Source organism: Balaenoptera physalus, assembly GCF_965194825.1.
Source record: "Balaenoptera physalus genome assembly, chromosome: 18".
Lineage (NCBI taxonomy): Eukaryota > Metazoa > Chordata > Mammalia > Artiodactyla > Balaenopteridae > Balaenoptera > Balaenoptera physalus.
The window spans coordinates 79,511,087-79,533,121 of NC_138899.1; the positions used below are offsets into that span (position 1 = coordinate 79,511,087).

At 40.1% G+C, this 22,035-nt stretch overlaps 1 protein-coding gene across 8 annotated transcripts in view; it reads left to right on the plus strand.

Moving 5' to 3' along the window:
• Window positions 1–22,035, plus strand: part of LOC309647633 (uncharacterized protein) — a 197,005-nt gene that overhangs the window by 106,899 nt on the left and 68,071 nt on the right. For 7 of the 8 annotated variants that reach the window (XR_014256203.1, XM_082435168.1, XM_082435173.1 and 4 more), the window contains one exon: window positions 15,367–15,403. The exons of the other annotated variant lie outside the window; for it this stretch is intronic. Coding sequence is in view for 6 of the 7 variants with exons in the window: in XM_082435168.1 (XP_082291294.1) it covers window positions 15,367–15,403 (37 nt within the window). In the remaining variant the exon portion in view is untranslated. The remainder of the gene's footprint in view (window positions 1–15,366; window positions 15,404–22,035) is intronic. 8 annotated transcript variants of the gene reach the window in all.

Here is a 22,035-nt window from a genome sequence, read left to right on the forward strand (position 1 = left end):
TTAAATAGTCCCACTGCCTTTAGAACCATCTTGGTGGTGGTGTTGGTTATAGGAACGGCACCCAGGTGTTGCCGACACTTGGTGGTTGCCCAGGAATGGCCTTCTTCGGTGACTATGAGCAAATGTGACTGAGTCTTCCCTGGGATAGTTGACTAGCTCAGGGCAGGCACCTGAGTCAGGCAAGTCCAACTGCAGTGTTTGTAGATTAGACCTAAGACACCCAGAAGACACTAGAACTCAGAAGTGAGTGCCCTGCGGCGCCCACCCCTCCTCTCCTCCCTACCTTTGTTATCCGACTCCTTCTCCCCGTGATGGGCACTTGAAATCCCTCCCAAATCCTGTCCTTCTTTTCCTTAGGCTGGTCAGCTTTGGATTCTCACAGCAACAGTTTTGTGGAATTTATTTTTTTTTAAATTATACTTGTATGCTGCAACGTAAGGATACAGACCAAAGCGTGGTAGGAGATCAGAATGTTAAATCAAAGAAATAATTCGTTTAATTTGAAAGCCTTCTTAAATTTATAAGGGATGACCTTATGGTTTTATATCTTCCTATATTTTTTGAAATGATGTGATTTGCAAAGAGATACAAAACTATTGTGTAAAATAGATATTGGATAGAATAAAACAAACCATGAACTTTCAACCCAACATTGTAAACTGTAAAATAATATTGCAAAACATTCTGCAAGAGTTTATGTTTAAAATTCAGAGTTAGTTTACCTTAGCATCTGTTTTCCTGAGGGGTGAAAATACTATATTCTTATAACCTCTTAAACTTAGAACAAGATAAAAGGACGTACATTAGTTGTTCATAAAAGTTGTTTCTTACTACTTTCAATACTTTTTTTTTTTGGTCATGAGACATTCAATTCACCATGAATAAGTATTTTTAAATATTTGGGAAGATTATTTTCCCCTTGAATATAAACTGTAAATTCTCATGATGCCATGTGGTGGAGCTGGTGGACAAAGTTTAAGGCATTGTTTTCATTGTTTTGCTGGTTGCTATGTTTGAGGTTTTATTTTTTACCACATTTATTGCCATGTTAAGTCTGATAAATTTCCTATGAAACCTACTGTTTACTTTTGTATTTCTCTTCGAAATTCTTATGCATAGTCTTAGTGGCTTAGTTCTTGCAGAGTTGCAAAAATAAATAATAGCCATAATGATTTTTCAATCAGAGATGATATCTCTGCAAAAAAGGCAAGTTGTGGGACATGATGTTTATCCTGCAACCTCAATTACCATACAGGTATTTGGAAAGTAGGATGGGGTTTTGTAAGGCATAACATAATAGCACATCCTTTAAGTGAATGTATATACTTAGGGTTTAGATACTCAGAGAAGATTCATTACATGTATATTTCATTCACTGACTTTTCCTCAAAGAAAGTAATCAATATTATTCTAAAACTAGCATGTTAATAATTTGAAATCACGAAACATTTGTTCAGTTAGTCTGTGGAACAGGGTTCGTGGAGACTTGCTCAGCTTTGTTCGTTATAATTTTTATTACATTAATACAACGATGAGAAAAGAATAAATGCCTGTGTAACAGGCAGAATTATACCAGGTTGTGTGAGAATATAAACATTAATAAAATAATTTTATTATAAACATTAATAAAATAATTTTATTTCATACATAGAGCTTATAATCTATTTTTAAAAATAATACGAGTTTATAAAAAAGTTAAATTAAACTGAATATTAAAATATTATTCCAGAACAGAATTAAAGACCTGTCACAGGAAAATAGATATTTGGGAACCAAATGAATTTTAGGAACACCGCTTGGAGTATGAATAGGAATTTGTGTTGTGCAGAAAGAATAAGAGGGCACAGACACACAATTAACAGCCATCTGTATACTTCTGATTATAAATGAAAAGAAAAAAAATTCTTCTTAAAAAACGCTTGATTGGATAATATCATTCACTGAGTTACTGAAAGCTAATGGCTACACAAAATGTTTAGATGCATTTAAGATACAGTAGGCCTGAGTATATGGGGGTTTCCCCAAAACATCTAAAAATATAAAGATAAATATTTTCCCTCTATAGACAGAACACATGGTTTTTAAAAAGAGTCACCTCCAATTAAATACTATCAGTTAATTATAAACTAATTCTTGGCTACAAAATTTAACGTAACATATATTACTTGAGTATTACAGAGAGACTAAATGTCTCCAGAAGGAATTAGCTCTCACCAAATGTTCCAGGATCAAGGGCATCAGGTAGTGTAATCGCAAACCAAGAAAAGTTAAAGGGAAAATGAGTTTTCCTACAAAATTTGTTGAAGATCACACTACCAGAAATGTTAGAACCAGCCCAATAAGAAATAACAGGAACCATTTGTAGAGTGTCAGCTACGCATTCAAAACCCAAGGTTTATTGACTGCCCACGGTAACCCTGGGCTGCACCTAATCCTTTTACAAATAAGGAAACTTTGCCTCGAGACAGTCGTAATGTACCCAGGATCCTAACTGAGCTTCAGCTTCACATCTATCTGACACAAATTCCATCCTCTTAACCACAATGCAGATAGATTTAATTTTGAGCCCTGGGTAACTAAGACTGAGGATGTCATTAACAAGAGGAGAAAGAGAATTGGGAAGAAATAGGATGAGTTTGGTTTAAAACATGTATAATTATATTTTTAGCAGGAAGACAACGTAAGGAACATGCAGGCCATTACATCGCACAAATGCACAAATGTTTAACAAGCAATGATTCAGCATAAATTACATAGCAGGGACTTCAAGAGATATTGAAGCTTCAGAGCGTAAGCTTAAAATCAAAGGGTGAAGAGAGACATGTAAAACAACTATAAAAGGGCACTGAGAGTGTTTTAATGGACTCTAAATGTATTCTATATGGGAATAAAAGGAGGTGTAGCTAATTCTGACTAGGTACAAGTATAGTGTAGGTACCAAGATTTTTTTTGGCCACACTGCGCAGCATGCAGAACTTCCCCGACCAGGGATCGAACCCGTGCCCCCTGCAGTGGAAGTGCGGAGTCTTTTTTTTTTTTTTAATAAATTTATTTATTTATTTATATTTTTGGCTGCGTTGGGTCTTCGTTGCTGTGTGCGGGCTTTCTCTAGTTGTGGTGAGCGGGGGCTACTCTTCATTGCAGCACGCAGGCTTCTCATTGCAGTGGCTTCTCTTGTTGCAGAGCACGGACTCTAGGCACGTGGCTTCAGTAGTTGTGGCACATGGGCTCAGCAGTTGTGGCTCACAGGCTCTAGAGCACAGGCTCAGTAGTTGTGGCGCACGGGCTTAGCTGCTCCGTGACATGTGGGATCTTCCTGGACCAGGGCTCGAACCCGTGTCCCCCTTCATTGGCATGCGGTTCTTAACCACTGTGCCACCAGGGAAGTCCCGGAAATGCGGAGTCTTAACCACTGGACCACCAGGGAAGTCCGGTACCAAGATGATTAATACACAGTCTTGTAAGCATGAGTGAAGGAAGGCTTCATCCAAGAGGCGACATTTGAGCTGGGTCTCAAAAATGAATAGGAATTTAGTAGGCCTATAAGGTAGTGGGCAAGAAGAGGAAAATTCTAGTCAAAAGAAATAATTTCTAATGCAGTAGTTTTGTGATATGGAGGTCATTAAATGATTCTCTTAAGGTCAAACAACTACTTAGTGCAAAATTCAAGACCTAGCTCTGGCATTGGCAAACCACAGCCCAGGGTGAAATAAGACTTTCTGCCTGTTTCGTAAATAAAGTTTGACTGGGATGCGGCCACCCTCATTTGTTAGGTATTGTCTGTGGTTGTGTCTACACTGCAGTAGCAGAAGTGCGTATTTGCAACAGAGACTGTGTAGCCAGCAAAGCCTAAAATATTTACTCTTTGGCCCTTTACAGAAGAAGTTTGCCAGCACCTACGCTAAGACCTCAGTTCAGCTTTTTCTTCAGTACACCACTCCGAGGAGGATATTGGTGGAAATGCAGGGCGACATGTAAAATAGGTTATGATCAGATATATATTTTGAAAGTGACAATCATAATGGTGACATTTAATATCCTAAAATTAAATGAGGCCTCTTAAAATTCAAATATCACACAATGTAGGAGAGCATCAGCAAAGAATCCAAAGGCATATCCATGTTTAGGAACCAGGATCAAGGAGAGAAGGTCCAGCAAAACTGGCAGGAGGAGAGGAGAAGTCAGAAACCACAGGAAATGCAACGGAGAGAATTCAGAGGCCGGAGTGATGAATCCCAGCTGGAGAAAGTCCAAGGGGCGAGCCCTAAGAGAAGACTTGGATTTGGGATTTGAAGCTCCCTAGAAGTTCCCTTAGCTGACGGAGAGAAGGTCACAAATTCTGGTAACACTTTTCCTCAACCGAAAAAAAAAATGATAATCTCATCATGGAGCAAAATTTCATGAGGTACTATTTACATGCAATTTTCATTATATTGTATTACACATTTTACAAATGGGAATCAGAAGTTCTTTGTTTGCATATGACACATGATTAGTGAAAAGGTGGAGGCACCCTCAGGAATGAGCTCAGAGTTAGACGGTCTAAAATGTCTAAGAGTTTCCAAGGGTGAAAAACAGATCACGTAAAAAGAATGAACTACCAGATTGGCCTTGGATTTCTCAAACAGCAGCGCCGCAAGCTAGAAGACAATGGAACAAAACCTTAAAATGCTGAGGGAATTTAGAATTTCATACCTAGCCAACTATCAATCAAGAATGAGTATAATAAAGACATTTTCAGACATGCAAGTTCTCGAAAAAATGACCTGCCAAGTACCATTTCTCAGGGAACTCTGGAAAATGTCTTCCCCTAGACTGAAAAGTAATCCTAGAGAGAGAAAGTCACAGGACCAAGGGAACAGAATCCAAATCAGAGCAGAAGTCAAGGGAATTCTTTTGGCAAAGGTAAAAAGAAGTCCAAGACTGACTGCGGCAGAACTAGAACGCCTGGGCTTTTGGAAAAGAAACATCAATAACAACAAGCTTGTGAATTTGCCCTTCATCAGTTACTGAGGGCCTAATATCAGGTACTTGCTGGGGAGAAAATATTAACACATAATAATACACGTGTTTAATTGTTCAAAGAATTTCTAGAATGATGTTACTACCCTGGTTTCATATACATTTCCTGCTGTGCTCTCACAAAATTTTAACATTATAGAAATTAAGATAAAGGACTGTGGTTGTATTTCTGTATTACATTTGTATTGAAGAATTTCTTCTTAATTAATCGACTGAAAGTGAAGTCATATCGCTAAGTAGAAATCTGGGGGTAAGGCCATATGCTTTTTAATGTGTAGTTTCAGTAAATACCACCCAGGAGCTTCCTTGTGTTCACCTCTATTCTTCAAATAAGCCTACGAGAGGAAGTATTTGGGGGGAGATTTTCAGTTAAGTGGTGGCAGGAGGGGTGTCATGAGTCTGGGGTCCGAGCCCTCGAGGGCTGACCCGTGATGCTGGAGGTCAGGGGAAGGTGGGCAGTCGTGTCAGGGTCCCAGCAGCCTCCCATCCCACGAACAGTAAGCTCTCCTTTTCCTCCTTCTCTCTGGATAAACGGTTTAAAATCCCTACCTGAAGTCTGTCCTAAATGTACCCAGGCAGCGTTAACTTTTTATTAAGTGCCAAAGAACAACACCAGCTCTCCTCTGGGGTTTTAGCTTGTGGTCATGCAGGATGGTGGCCGGCCCCACTGAAAAAACTGCAGAATACTGCTGCATTATTTCTCGGTGACCGTACATTGTTGCTGGACACAGAGGTGACAGCTGCTACGTCATTTTGACGGCTTCACTGCCAATCTTAAAACAGCTAAACAAATGCATGTATACTTGTTCATAAAACAAAATGTAATTCATAGGCTCCGAACCAGTCTTTCAAAGTGAAAACTTAAGAGCGATCCAGAACATAACTGCTAAAACCTGAGGGTTTATACGGTTTTCGTTCTTTAAAGAGCCATGTATAAAAAAACGTTAATAGAAACAGCAAATATCAAAAGAAACATTAGAAAGCATTACACTATTATTGAATATTCAGAAGGAAAATAAATAAATGAAAAAGAAAGCTTAATTGTTCTTAATACTATTGAAGTTTTATTAGAGGTCATGTAAGCCCAGCACATTTTGGTCCCAAATTGGGGTGATGCTCTTAGGACATTCACTGAATTGTAACTGGGGAGGGGGTTTATGGAGGGGGTAAAAGTTAACATTTAAAAAGTACATTAGGGCTTCCCTGGTGGCACAGTGGTGAAGAGTCCGCCTGCCAATGCAGGGGGACACGGGTTCGAGCCCTGGTCTGGGAAGATCCCACATGCTGCGGAGCAACTAAGCCCGTGTGCCACAGCTACTGAGCCTGTGCTCTAGGGCCCACGAGCCGCAACTACTGAAGCCCACGTGCCACAACTACTGAAGCCCACGTGCCACAACTACTGAGCCTGCACTCTAGAGCCCGTGAGCCACAACTGCTGAGCCCACGTGCCACAACTACTGAAGCCCGTGCGCCTAGAGCCCGAGCTCTGCAGTAGGAGAGGCCACCGCAATGAGAAGCCCGTGCACCACGACGAAGAGTAGCCCCCGCTTGCCGCAACTAGAGAAAGCCCGCGCACAGCAACAAAGACCCAGTGCAGCCAAAAAAAGAAATAATAAATAAATTAATTTTTTTAAAAGTACATTAAAAAATTCTTTCTCTACTCTCAACTGGTGGGTGATCTTGTCCTCCAGGGGACATTTGGCAATTTCTGGAGACAGTTTTGGTTGTCTTCCAGTTGAGTGGGATTGCCATGAGTATTACCACTGTCTAGTAGGCAAATGCCAGAGATGCTGCTAAACAAAAAATTATCCAGCAAAATACTCATGATGCTGAAGTTGAGAAACGCTGTTCCGTCCAGAAGTCACGGATTCCTGAGCTCTTCAATTAGGGAGGGGCTTGGAGCATAAATGTCCTAATCTACCGTACAGGTTCCTATAATGCGGCAATCCCATGAGGCAGTATTTTTTGAGGTTAGAATTACTGATGTTTTGTTTTCCTGTGTCATTTGTTCCCGTCGACCACTTCTATGAAAACACCAAATTTAAGATTTTTAAAAATGCAGCTCATACTACATAAATGGTCAATCATTGATTGGCCTTAAATTAATAATCACCTGACCCAGATTTACCCAAGCGTTTCCACTTGACGTTTGAAGCTCAGAGTCATGCCCTCTTCAGCATCTTAGACGCTGGAAAGCACTTCGTCAAGTGCTAAAGTTAATTAACATACCTACGTGAAACGTGGGTATTTTTAAGTATAGAGTCGTAGGCTCTTCACATGAAGGAAATGTTTTCAAGGTGAGAACACCTCAGAGCGCATGGCGCTGGATGTGAGATACCTCCCCAAGCAAAATCCATACGAAAATAGCTTGTTAAAGCACGTGAATGAAAATTTAAGTGCAAGAGTAACCAGAATTCTCTGCTAGGTTGCCAAGGATGCAACAGTGATACTGTACTATCCTTGGGCTTAAATTTCCCGCAAACTAATTCAATCCTGCCCTTCCTCAGAAATAATTTTTTCCTTTGAAAATTGTTTTAAGCTACAATACAGCAAAGAGTTGTATTCCTAGGTGACAGTGGACATCCCATCCCACTCTAAAAAGTTGACTGACGTCCCCTGGTGAACGGGGGTCTACACCTCTGTCGTGATCAGGGTGTGACCGTCCTACATTTTCAAAATAACCCCAGAGAGTTCCTTGGCCTTGGGAGGAGGCTATTTGCCAGTGAAAAATACTCCAGGGCCTCCATCTCTGCTTCTGCAGTTGAAGGTTGGACCAGCTGAATTCTCGAAGTCTCTTTCCACCCTGCAACTCAGTTAAGCTACACATGAGAGCTTGGGAATGGAAATAACGCTGTCCTCATGCCACAAGAAAATTCAAAGTTGAATTTTAAAAGCAGCACTTGACAGGAGGCAATAGAATCAAATCAACTATTTTTCTTTTCACTTTCTTATTTTTCCCCCTTTTCTAGAAGTCTTGATACCAAGGGAACTATCAGCTGTCCTTATAAAAACAAAACACAAAAAATAGATGAATTCACTTTAGCTTCCTATTCTTTGAGTCATACTTTGAAAATCACTCATAGGGCACACCCGCTCTGGGCGTCCAGGCAGACATTTTAAAAGGAGGAGATTTTTGGTACATGAAGTAAGACTACAGATATTCATCTCTGTTCACTAACTGTCTAGACATGGGAAACATCTGGGAAAAAGACCAGTATTTTCATATAAATTTCCTTCCATGCTTCTTCTAGGCTGTGCTCAGGAAACTGCTTACTGCTGGTCTCCCTGATAAAAATCGTCAGACTCACAAACTCTTTCCTTTATGTGCTTATCAGCTCCTTCTTTCTGCTACCTTCCTAATCAATGTAAAAGGGAAAGAATTGTCTTTTTTTTTTTTTTTTCCCACTGATCATCTGTGCAAACATTTTCCTCTGTTCAATGGACTTTTGCATATACTTTGAGTTGCAAAGGCTGTCACTTTCTAACTCCTCCTGCGTATGCTAGCTCAGTCAAGAAAATGTGTTTTCTGTCCTGACATTACTGTAACACAGGTGCCTGGTCTCAGCCTGAGTCGTAAGAATCCTTGGTGATCTGACTCTGCCTCGTCCGCGGAGAGTTTCCTGATCACCCAACCTCTCAGCGAGGCCTCACTTCCTAACCCATAGCAACCACTGTTTTAATTAATTGGCCCTGACAGCGTGTTTCCCTTGTATTATTAGATTTTTTAAAATGTGGATATGCCTTGTTGACCCAGATGGTTGCAAGGGGACAGATCCCGCAGTGCACACGAGGGTGTATGCTCCTAAAGACGTTCCATACACGTGGTTGATTCCTGATACAACCGTATTTCATGCCCAGTAGAACGGGTGGGTTGCAGGCCCCTCCCTTTGACATTCACCACAGTGAACCCATGGAAAGGAGGAAATGCTTGAAAATCTGTACATGATCCTTGCTACATCCTTAGGCTATGATGGCATAGCCTAAATCTGTTTCATTGTTCAAATCCACATGGCAGGATTGTACTTTGAAGACATAATAATGTTTATCAAGTTGGTTGTGAATGATTAAATACTGGTGTTGGAAAGAGTCTGAGAGATCACCTGATGAAGTAGTTCCCAGAACAAAGTTGTAAGACGGTTTCTAAACGCACTAGTGTAATGCAGTTCAGACTAAAAACATCAAGACTCTCTGCTTTTGACTAAAGCTACATCCATTATGGATGGTAGCAATGATTATTTCATCGTCATAGGAAACCCTGATTAGTTAGTTAGGTAGACAGACATATCTCTATTATTGATTAATAAAAGGTAGATAGGTTTTATTACTATTGTATTATTATTAATAACTACAAGCCAATAAGCACAAAAACATACTTAAAAGTGTAGCTGTTACGGAGGAAGAAAAGAGAATGTAAAGAATTGTGGTACTGAAGAAGCCGTCGACCGTACATCTAGCCCAGCCTTATTTAGATGGGGCATAAAAAACCTGAAACCCAAAGAAATTAATATTTTAGGGCACAGAGGTGAAGTTGGCAGGACTCACATCCCATAACTATAGATTAGTTGCTTTTACAGTTTATCTTTCTATAGCCTTTTAGGAATGAACCAATAACCTAGTTAAAAAAAAAAAGTAAGATGACAAATCCTTTGAGATGCTAAAATTGTCTGAGAATGGGGTAAGAGTTGTGCTGAAAGAAAGTCATCAAGAGTAAGCTTTCATCCCTGAGTTTAAAGTATAATTCATTAGACACCTAGTGGGAAGCAGCCTCGTGGCACAGGGAGATCAGCTCGGTGCTTTGTGTCCACCTAGAGGGGTGGGATAGGGAGGGTGGGAGGGAAATGCAAGCGGGCGGGGATATGAGGATATAAGTATACGTATAGCTGATTCACTTTGTTTTACAGCGGAAACTAACACAATGTAAAGCAATTATACTCCAATAAAGATGTTAAAAAATAAATTTTAAAAAATACATTTTTAAAATGTGAAAGTAGTTTGCAAAACTCTGTGTACAGTATGGATCTACTGGGGTTGTATAAAGATTTTCTATGCTTACACATGAAGAGAAAATTTCTGGAAGGATATGTAAGAAATTATTGATGATGGGTTTTTTTTATGCTTTTTTTTTTAACATTTTTGATGATGATTATTTGTAGGAGTGAAATGATGGGGTACTTTATCTTTCACTTTATACTTTCCTGTGTTGTTGAAATTGTCATAAGCACACATGACTTTTATAATTTGTTTAATAAAACATTTTAAAAGACTAAAAAAATAATAAAATAATGTATAATTCATGTTAAATTGTTTATCAACATGATGAATTATAACATTTGCATTCATAATTTTTCTTTATTCTGTAAGAAAGTTAATAATTAAAATCTTATGGAAATGGTTAGTGGGGAAAATATCACTGATGTATTGAGACAGTGGTGTTTGGTCAGGTACAGGGCTGGTGTTGAGGGTAGATTTCTTTATGAAAGACTGAAGTGATGAATTGCAGGAAATAGTCAATTAAGAAGAAAAATTTACTCTTTCCATCTCATTTAACTTCTTCTAAATTATTACTATGAACCAGCATGCAATTCTGTTTGTTGAAGCTTAATTTCTGTCGCCTTACAGATAATCCACACTGCAGCTGAGAGGGTAGAAATTCATACTCAGGGCTGGACTTAGCTCTCAAGAGTTAGTTAGATTTATTGTATGAATAACTACAAATAAAGGAAAATCACTTTCTCTACTAGCAGATAATGGATTTTAATGACTTTGGAAGGTTTAAGAGTGTAATTCTCTACCACAATATTGGGAAGGAGAAAAATTATTTTCTCTCTCTAGCAACTGGTAGCCCTACATATGGGTACAGAAGATGAACATTAAAAAAAAAAACCCAGCAAATTAATCTTTATGCTCTATATAACTTAGGGAAAATATATATTAACATGTGACCATGTTAAAGTAAGACAAAAATGAATAAATTTTTTTAAAAAGCTAAGTTAAAATACCACCGTTTCATCTTCAGACCATGACCTGTACTTATTTCCCTGATGAGTCTAAGCTGAAAATGATCACTAAAGTGAGGTCTCTATACACCAACATTTGTAAGTATATAGAGAAGGAGCCGCAAGGCCATTGAATACTGAGAATTATTTTTAAAAGATTGCATTAACTGTTTACTTCTAGAAGAAACAAATATTAAAAAAATAAATTTAAAAGCTGTGTAATTGGCATGTGATTTTAGAGTACTTTTGCTGGCTAGATGAGAATATTTTAATAATTCCCCTGAAAGAACCTAGTTTTAATTTTATTTTTAGCATCTTTCAACCAAGACATCAAATTAGGGTTTTTAAAAGCTCTTTTATTTAGAGGTCATTCTTTGTGATTCAGATTCTCCAGTCAACACCTAATTTCCATGTTCATCATGGAAGCAGTAATATAATTAAATGAAATCTGCAGGCAGGTTCTAGATTTTATTTCAGCCCCAACTGCAGTGTTCTTACCACACTCAACTCTTACCAGAAATGCTGAGGTCTAATAAAATGGAAGGATTTAATTAAATCTCCTTTAGAATCCTCCCCAAACTCTGGTTAGGTTTGCTAAACAGTGGAAATAGTCCACATTTGGGTAACAGTAATTTGGGACTTCACTAGTGTACACGGTAGATCATGCTTTAAAGATAGAATTAGATCCAATATACGGGGACTAAGAATCACGAGGAATGATAAACAGGTTTAACTGATAGGTTGATAAATGGCAGCGAAGATGGACTGATAAGTAGACACTTGGTCACTCATTGGACTGTTTATAGAATGAGGCCTTCCATTAATTGAAACTTGAGGTCAGAAATGAATAATTAAGATAGTGTTTTTTTAAATTTTGTTTTGCTTTATTTTGCTTTGAAGAAAATCTCCCTGTTATATACACCAGTGCATGTTTATCCCATAGTGAATCAGGTTTAGTAAATAATATTTGTATTTTCTTAGAGGTTCTTGATGCTGTAGTAGTGTGGATTGGAATGTCAGTGGTCGTGGTACAGGGCTAAGGATGTAAAGGATTGAGAAGACTGAGGGGATGCTCCTGATGCAGTGGGTTCAAGTGCAAGGCCAGCTGTGGAGGTGGAGACATGGCCAAGGCTGGGCACCGAGAGGAGAAATGCTGCTCTGAGCTGATGTGGGAGCAGCTTCAACAGACCGGAGCTACTCGTTAATTCTAAGATATTTTGCTTTCAAGAGCAGACCGCTAACCTCAACTCTGCAAAGACCCCTAATTCCACAGTCATAAATACAGTTATAGCTACTGAATATTACTGCATTCCAGGCACATGCTAAGCGTACTTGGTACATTTCAACATCTCATCGTCCAAACATCGCTACGTGATAGATTTCGTTGCTCTTTGCCTCTTACTAAGAGGAAAAGGAGGCACAGAAAGGTGCTGTGATTTGTGAATGGTGATGCAGCTATTAAATCACAGTGCTGAGGTTTGGTTCAAATCTGAGTGTCCAGCTTGGGACTCTAGACTCAACCAGTACAATCTATTAGTAAAGAAACTAGCTTCGTTGTGCTGGAAAGCAGTCTAGGTTGAGGGACACTTGAACAAGGATGGTGTTTTCACATCTTGTTTGTGTGTCTCCCTGTGTCTGTCTGTCACTCATTCTCCACATTGGTTTTCTCTGCTTTCCATGCAGAAGGATAAAAGATTGGGCGAATATAATCTATTCCTTGAATCCAAAATTAAGTACAAGTTCAGCAGGTATTCCCAGCTTTATAATGACATACGAGTCATTATTTTTACACTGCAATTGCCTTTCCTTCTCATTCCTCAAGAGAAAATGAATTAATGGCTCCCTCTGGACAGTTCTACATAAATGGAATTCTGTTCATCTATTCCATGTTGCCTAAATGATAAGATTTGACTTTGGTGTTAAAGTTATAGTGATAGTAGGGTTGACACTCCAATTTTAAAGGCTCAAAACTGCCAAGTATTTCTCCTTACATTATATTTCAGAGCCAAGCATGAAATAAAATACTTATTGGGCATCTACTGTGTTCCTAAAGCTGTGCTAGCAGAATATAGTTCATAATTCCTGGTCTCCTTCAAATATGTCTAATTTGGTGGAAGCAGCAAAACCAAACTATCATGAAAGCAAGTATGTGAAATAAATAATAAATAGTATAAAAATTGAAACATACAATTGAAAAATATTTGCAATTGGCAGACATGCCCTGTCTCATCTGAGCCTCACAACAAGCTCTAAGGACAGTGTCCCAATTCACCGATGCTGGGCTGTCCCCGTGGGGAGTGATTTGCAGCAAGTCCCCAGTTAGAAGTGGTAGAATTGGTCCTTGAGCCCGTGCTTTCCAAATCTAAATCCATACCATTTTCCATTTTCCAATGGTTCTGTGGCCTTTAAAGTAATATCAGAGTCCAATAGTCAGGAAATAAGGGGGGAGGTGGTTAGAAAAACATGAATACATTTAATGGAATGAGAAATTGAGGAGTATATTAGTTAAGGCTAATAAAAAAAGGGACAGAAAATAAACTCACAAGGAGTTAGGCAGAAGAGGACTATTTTAGAGAATAGTCTGCTTGTCTTTGGGCACATTTGTCTCTGGAGCTTGGACAGAAGTAAGAGATAAGCTGGAAAACAGTTTTGGGGACGTGTGTGTGGGTTCCTTAGAAACCAGGCTGGACAGGATTCATGGAGGTGACCAGGGTGACAGGGGTCAGGTAGCCTGATAAGGACAGCCTTGTTCAGTAATCAGCTCACAAGGCCAAACAAGTCACCGATCAGAGAGGTGCAGAGAGGCGTGAGGATTTAGGGACCGGGAAGGAGAACGGGGCAGAGTGAAAACGGAAGTCGCAGGAGAACACTGGGAGGCAGGGTCGGTGTCCTGAGTGAAGGTCGCCGAAGACCACGCTGCCCTCTCCCCAAGAAGTTGTATCCAAGCAAGAATGAAGGTCGGAGCCAGGTCAGCCTCAGGACCAGTCTAGAACAGGGGTATCACTGACTAGTCATTACTCTCTTCTATAATTTTCCTTGTAACTGAATACACCTTTTCGTAGAAAACCCATTGAATGTGTGTGATGTGCTTGGCCTCCTTCCCTTTCGGTCATAGAGGTGGCTAATCAGAGTCTGTACCAACCTGGCCGCAGTGATTGGTTCAGGGAAGGGGCCGTAAGCCAACTGGACCAGGCACCACCTTTCTAAGGCTTTTGCTAGAATTTCCTGAAAAAGATGATTTCTTCTCACTGGATTTGCTGGCTGTAGGGACGTTGTAAGCCTAGAACTGCCACTGGGCCATCTTGCCAGCCTATAGAGAGAGACCGCCTGCCTGAAAAGGAGGCCAAGAAAATGGAAAACAGAGCCTGGAGGTGAAGAAGAGAAGGCTTCCTGGGGAAACGTTTGCATTCCTGAATCCCTCTATGCCCAAGGCCGTTTGCCCCTTTCTTAGGCAAGGGGGCCAATATGTCCCCCACCAGATCAAGCTGGTTTGAGTTGAGTTCTGTCACATGTAACTTTAGTGTCTGCTGATACAGTTAGTAAATGCACACGGCTTCACCCACCAGGTAGAGTTTAGATTTCTATGTTGGAGGTAATTGTAAGCTAGTGCAACTTTGTGATTTTTTTCAGGGGTGAAATACATTAGGATTCGAAACTAGGACATATTAAACTAGATTTCACGAGATTTAATGTAATATTTTTATATAAAAATGAATGAAGAATGGAAAAAGAAAACAAACCTAAAGCTGAAATAAAGAGGAAATAAAGTTCTTAGAGGAATTGCCTGCTTTATTCTACCTTATATTATAGTTATTTGGTTCCTTAATGATGATTTCTACCCCCTGCAGCACAAATATCTGTTGATTTGAAATCAGTAGGATTGAACGTTAATAGCTGTTAAAATGGACGAGAAAGGAAAACGGCACGGCTGCTTGCCTGGTACCAGACAGTGTAAAACCATTTTCTAATTTTGTCTTATTATTTGCACAACGATCCAGTGGGAAAGGCATTTGAGGAAATATAAAATGCAGTAGGATAAGTGGCTACCGAAGCCACACAGAGTTGGGATCTCAACCCACTTCTTTTGATCTTTCTTTTCTGCGATGGTGCCTCTGTGACCCTCCACGTATTAGGAATGGATGTTGACGTGAAATGCAGCACAGAGCCTATGGGACTTTTGCTTCAGTATTGATCCTAAATTATGAGAACGTATTCTGATGGGTTAACTTTATTGGCGGCCCTCATTGGAGAAGCAAAACCTACTAATGGAAGAAATCACAAGCGTTAACCTTTTCTCTCTTGTTTAGAAAACCCTGATTTTTTTTCCTCTCTCTTTCTCTTTCTGTAGAACTTTAGTACCAGAACCAGAAGCCAAGTTTCCTCAGGTATGTGTTACTTTATAACCACTTCAAACAAGAGGCCATTCTAACTGACAGTAGCTTCAAAAAACGTCTTTCTGGTAAATTAAAGGAGGGCAACTGATCACTGAAGGTAAACAGGTGATGAAATGCGTCATTAGTACCTCATCCGTAATTCATCTCTGCTGGAGCGGTTGACAGAGCATCAGGTCGTGAGTCGTGGGCGCTCAGAAGTGCAGGCCCTGGGGTCAGCCAAGCAGATTCATTACGACCCAGTGTAAAGCGCAGCCTGTCTCTGTGTCAATTACCGCCGTTTGATAACGGATATTATGTCAAGGTCTGTTCTTTCTCAAGATGCAGCCACACATTTTAAAATCATTACGAGTGTAAGCATGAGCCCCACGGCCTCGGGGTTCAGTCCATTTGTTACATCCCATTAGGACGTGAAGACACAGGCCGGGGTCTGGGGAGAGCACAGGGTCCGTGCCTCTCCTGCTCCCTTTACAGGGACATGAACTGTGGTTTACTTTCCCCAGGGGCCCTTGACGATCCCCACGATATCGGTGGTGGGGGGCAAGTCACCCCTGTAATCACTCCCACTGCAGGGCCACCAGGGACATCACTAGGAATAAACCTGATCCAGGTTTCAGTGGAGCCTGAGAAGTTTTATTGAAAATGAAGCACTTTCTGCCGGACTGGCTCTGTGCTGGGGATGGAAACGTGCTGTTTCTTTCTCCCCTTTATTTCAAAAACCACATGTGTGCTTTCCAGTAGTCTTTTCACATCTTGGCCCTTCCGAGAGCACTTTGTCACACGTTGGCGTGGATTTGGCACACGTGACCCACCATCCAAGGGCAGCCTCCGTGCTGCAGAAATAGACCCGTCCCGGTCTTTAGACTGATGTGCAAACGCTGTAAATAGCAGGGGGGATGCCGTAATTCACCATGAAGACAAGAAAATGAAGAAAAATTATTCAAAACCTCTTTAAAAAAATCGAGGATGCTCAAACGGGCACTGCCTCCTGGATGGGCTTCATTTTCCTGTCTGGAGCCCGGATTCAGGCTGTTTGTGAAGGGCTGGAATCTGGGCCACACACGCCCTGCAGGAGTTTGAGTGAACAACTCACATTCCTTTCGTGTTCAAATCCTCCCTTTACACCAGTGGGAGCCCCACGTGGACCGGATTCGGGATATTCCATTCCTCTCCCCCTTCTGTAAAGAAGCCCAACAAGGAAAACTTCACCCGGATGCACTTTCCCCCAAGCACCCCGACCAGTCTGTGCTCTGGGAATCACAGCGCGGGGTGAGCTGATCTCGGGATTTTCTCCATCTGCCAACAGGCCGTCAGGTGAAGTAGGCCGTGTGGGCTCACGCTTCTCCTGTCTCCTGGCTGGATTTCCACAGACCCCTGTCCGTTAGAAACCTTTTCAAGGGACCAGCCACACTGGAGGATGGTGACAAGAACCCACTGTTAGCACAGATTCATCACAAAGGAAACAAATCCATTTCAGAATTTGTAATATGTGTTCATGTGTTGCATTAAATACAATGTTTGCTTTCTCAAGGAACGTTTAGGGCTGCTTTTCACACATCTAAGCACGAGGAAGAGTTCACACAATTCTGCTCCCTACAGGAGGGGGTAAGAAATCCAAACAACCCACAAATGACAACCTGGCTCTGCAGGGTTAGGGCAGGAACACTTACAGTCTCTGATTTATTCACTTGGTTGATAGCTTTCTCAGTGTATCTGTGAGTCTGCATCACTTGTGACCTGCTTCTACACACACACACACGCACACAAGGATATAGGCACGCGTAATTCCATTAGATTATACGGAAAGCTTATTTCTGGAATAAAGGAAAATGCAGACCCCTCACTTCTACTCATTTTATGAGAGTAAAATATTAAAACTTCCAAGCGTGTATATACCCATTCATCATCCACATCTATGGAAGATATTTATTCGTAAGTGAGAGAAAGATTTTAGAGATGAATCGTCTTGCAGAATCATTTGATAAAAGACTCAGAAAGGCTCTGGTCATTTTTGATTCCCGTAATTGTTCAATTTCTAGGGCGTTGTGTCCCAAAAAGCAGTTCCTGGCCCATTTATGACCTGGTTAAGCCATGTATTTTTCACTGTCATGGACCACCCCACACCCTGTGCTTAGTTGTAATATGGTGACTTCCTCCCATTGTCAACTATTGAATACGATGGAATATTATTAAAAATGAGCCATTTCCACAGTGCCTTGGTCCCCTGGAAGAGACTATTTTGTGTAATTCCTAAATTTGATTCACAATTATTTTACATGTAGCAACTCAAAATGTTTTACAACTTTGGTGAATTCTGCCAGCTCATTTCACCTACATGCTTTGTTAACCACATGAAGATAAGCATAGAAAAATACACTGTTTTATAAAATCAAAGGAAGATGGTATTTTGTCACAGTTCAGCTTTATCTCTTAATTGATGAGATTTTTGTAAAAATCTTTAGCTTAATTTTGACTGTAGCATAATAGTCTAGATATATTTCATCTGGGTCAAAATAATTGTCAGTACGAGAAAGCATTTTAAAATAATTTTTATTTTAGAATAGACAGATCTACAGAAGAGTTGAGAAGGTAGTATAGAGTTCCCATACATCCCAGGCTCACTTTCCTATTATTAACATCTTCTATTACTAGGGCACATTGGTCACAGTGAATGAACCAATATGGATGCATTGTCATTAACTGAAGTCCATAGTTTGTTCCTATTTCCTTAGTTTTTACCAAGCGTCCTGCTCCAGGATCCCATCCTGGATTCCCTGTTACAAGGCGTCATCATATCCACCGAGGTTCTTCTGGACTAGGACAGTTTCTCAGAGTTGAGAATCATTCCTGAATGCAGAATCTTAGCTTTTCCTCTCTGTTCTCATTACCTACATATATTTAGGTAGTTTTATTTGTAGAGGGAGAGTTGATTGGAGACAAAGATGGGGAGAGGTAATTAATTCACTTCTAATTATGAAATCAGTCAGATAAATTAGCTAACGCCTTTTGGGAAAATCTTCAAAAACCAGGAAACAATGGTAGATTTAAGAGTACACTGGATGAATAATTTCCAGTGCCAGAGGGGAGATCACCTGGCACGTCCATTACCGTGGGGAAGATAAGGGTGTTTATTCACTTATGCAGGGACTATTTTCCTGGCCGGCGCTCACATGCCACTTTTCTGCCTTACAAGATAAAAAGAAACAGTTTGTGACCCTTTTCTATTTAAACAGAAGTTTTAGGTATTAGATAAACACATGTCCTAAGAGCATGTATACCCCCCATGAATTTATTTAAGTGCCGAGGCAATTCTGAGTCATCCCAACCAATATCATTCCTTTTGCTTAATAGAGGGGTTACCATTCCCCAGCGATGCCGGACAATGTTATCTTCCCAAGTAGGAGCTGTTACAGAAATGGCACTGGTTAAAGAGCTTTGCTTCGTTTTCTTTCTCTTCACACTCGTGTCATTGGTTTGTAATATTTTAGTTGTTCAAAATGATAAAAAAAAAAGAACTCTGCCTTCATATATGAATCTTACTTTTCAATTAAGAAAGAGTATTGGCATGTCGAGTATTCAGGACATAGAATTTTCTAGTAAGGTACAGTGAGTATCAAAAATCAAACAGGTTTTTTTTTTATCACTTCTTAATTATTATTTATTTATTTATTTATTTATGTATTTATTTTTGGCTGTGTTGGGTCTTCGTTTCTGTGCGAGGGCTTTCTCTAGTTGCGGCAAGCGGGGGCCACTCTTCATCGCGGTGCGCGGGCCTCTCACTATTGTGGCCTCTCTTGTTGCGGAGCACAGGCTCCAGACGCGCAGGCTCAGTAGTTGTGGCTCACGGGCCCAGTTGCTCTGCGGCATGTGGGATCTTCCCAGACCAGGACTCGAACCCGTGTCCCCTGCATTGGCAGGCAGATTCTCAACCACTGCGCCACCAGGAAAGCCCCCAGGTTCTCCTTTTTACTTATAATTTTGCTTTTAATCTTAAAACGGAGCCAAGTAAATGTGTCTGTTTGCTGAGTTAGATTCCATTTCTGTAGATAGTTCGGATTGATAAGCAATACTGCATAAACAATTATAATAATCTGAAAAACATTTGGACAGGCCCTTAATTTCGCTCTAGGGGAAATTTATTCTTGACATCACCTTATTTTAAGCATGTGGAATCACGGCTTTTAGGGTGTTCTGTTTGAAGTGGGAAAGCAGCTCCGGGTTGTCATGGAAATTTTGCGATGAGTGAATACATCCGATGGGCGGGGAAACGGGTGTGAGCCGTTCTCTGTATCCCTTCATCCCTTCCGTGAGTCACCGACCGTTGAACAAACAGTAACCCTGTGTTGGGTACCACACTTGGCTCTGGGCATCCACTGAGGAGAGACTCAGTTTGTGCTTTGGGTGACACATTCTGGGAGGGAGCTGTGTCTGTGCAAATAGAAGGGAAGAAGACTTAGATTAACTAGTAGTGTTAGATTACTTGATTTCTTACTCAGATTTCTGATCACTAATACTGTCCATAAACGATGGACATCGAATTTCGGAGGTGGAACAGTATTTAAAATGACTAGATCCTGAAAGACTTAGCATACGTGATTCAGTGGTGCAGTGATGCAGTGTCACCAGCAGACTTGCTCTTCTGGCTCTTAGTTTTCAACAACTGGATCAAACCTGGGCAAAAACCTTGGCAGGTACTGAGGTAATTCAAGGAAGGTGGCTCTGAGCGGTGGTAGGTATAAACTTAAAACACACGCACACAAGAGGTCTTGGAGACTGGATTTAGTAGCAAGTTGTTTGGATCATGAAAACAGGCGTGGCAGAGCATCCAAGCTGGTAAAACTAGGAAATGGGCAACAGCTATTGTTGCTGTGATTCCAGCTCCTCTGAGAGCTGATTTCCTTCTTCCGGTGATATTTTCTAATTATTTCTGACATTCTCTCTTGATATTTCCCTCATAGATATTCCATTTTTATTAATTCTTGTTAAAGTATTAACCAAATCTATGTATCAGACCAGACTTTCTGTGTTACAGTCTCTCAGAGAATTGCAGATCATTTATATATCTCGGTCTGAACTCCCAGGAAACATGCATAATTGCTCCATAAAAATTTCTCCTTATACTCTATTCTTAAAATATTATCATTGGATTGATTAAAAAACAATTTTTGATGGTATGGTGATGTTCCGCTTGTCTGATGATGTTCTGGTGGTACAGCAATGCTGTGATGGTTAGTGGGGGTGTGTTGGTTGGAGTTGCTGCATTAGCTGGTGATGCTGAGATGGTGATGCTGTGATGGCTGGTGTTGCTGTGATTGTTGGTGATGCTGAGATGGTGACGCTGTGATGGCTGGTGTTGCTGTGATGGTTAGTGGGGGTGTGTTGGTTGGAGTTGCTGCATTAGCTGGTGATGCTGTGATGGCTGGTGATGCTGAGATGATGTTGCTGTGATGGCTGGTGATACTGTGATGGCTGGTGTTGCTCTGATGCTTGGTGATGCTGAGATGGTGTAATGATGAATGCATGAGTGGTGATGCTGTGAGTTACCAGGTTACAAATGACTGGGTAGTGACTGTATGTAACATTCAGGGTTGTGAGGGTAATAATGAATGGCTCAAAAATGACTTCTTGTTAAAAACATCTAATCAATTTCATGGAACACAGATCTTTGCCATAAAGAAGATGACTCTCCAGGTGAAAATAGAAGTTAGGAAGATAGAGGCATAACATAGGACACTGCTGCCTTGGATGAATCTTTTCCAAAGGGCTCATTTTTCTCTTCCTTAGGTTTCTGCGGATTTTAATCATGATGATAGGATTTTGTCACAGCCCACCTGTATATCAAAAAGTATTTGCTTTGAATAAATACTATGTAAAAATTATAGCATTACTTTTTTACAGAAATGAGTATCTAATGCAAGTGTTTATTTTCAGTGCAATAATTGGCAATTAAAATATATTTGGGTATGCACTCGGATTTATTGCATTATCTTCTCCTATTAGATAAACCCATATGTTTTCAAATGACTGAAGAAGAGAGATCCTTAATACATATCCATGATTTTATGATATATTTGTATTGAATAAAAGGTGGTCTTCTAACAATGCAGTTAAAAACTGTTCATTTCTTTTTTTTTTCATTGCAAAACTAGTTTTAGTATCAAAAAACAAAACATGGTAACAAATTCAACAAATTAAATGACCATCAGTAAGGAAAGAGTTAAATACATTTTGATATACCCAAGCTGTGACATACTCTGCATCCAATAAAAACAATGGAATTAATCTATATGTCCTGACTAGAAAATATGTTCTTAGCATGTGCATATGTTAAGCAATTACAAGTGGAGATCAAATATAATCATATAATAATGGTTGTAAACTGTTCATTTCTTAGGAAATTTAAATTACGTGGTTTGTACCATACCTTACCAGGTAATTTTGTTTTAATTTTTGTAAGCTTTGAGGCTTAATGTATCCCAACTCTGGAAATGTCTTAAATTCAGAAAGTATCAGGCCCTAAATATTGTGGGTGAGATATTTTTTCCTACTGTACCTGTATTCCATCAGGAACTGTGTACATGTTGGGTAAGAGCCAGATAAACAGTGACACGCAGCTTCTGAATTTC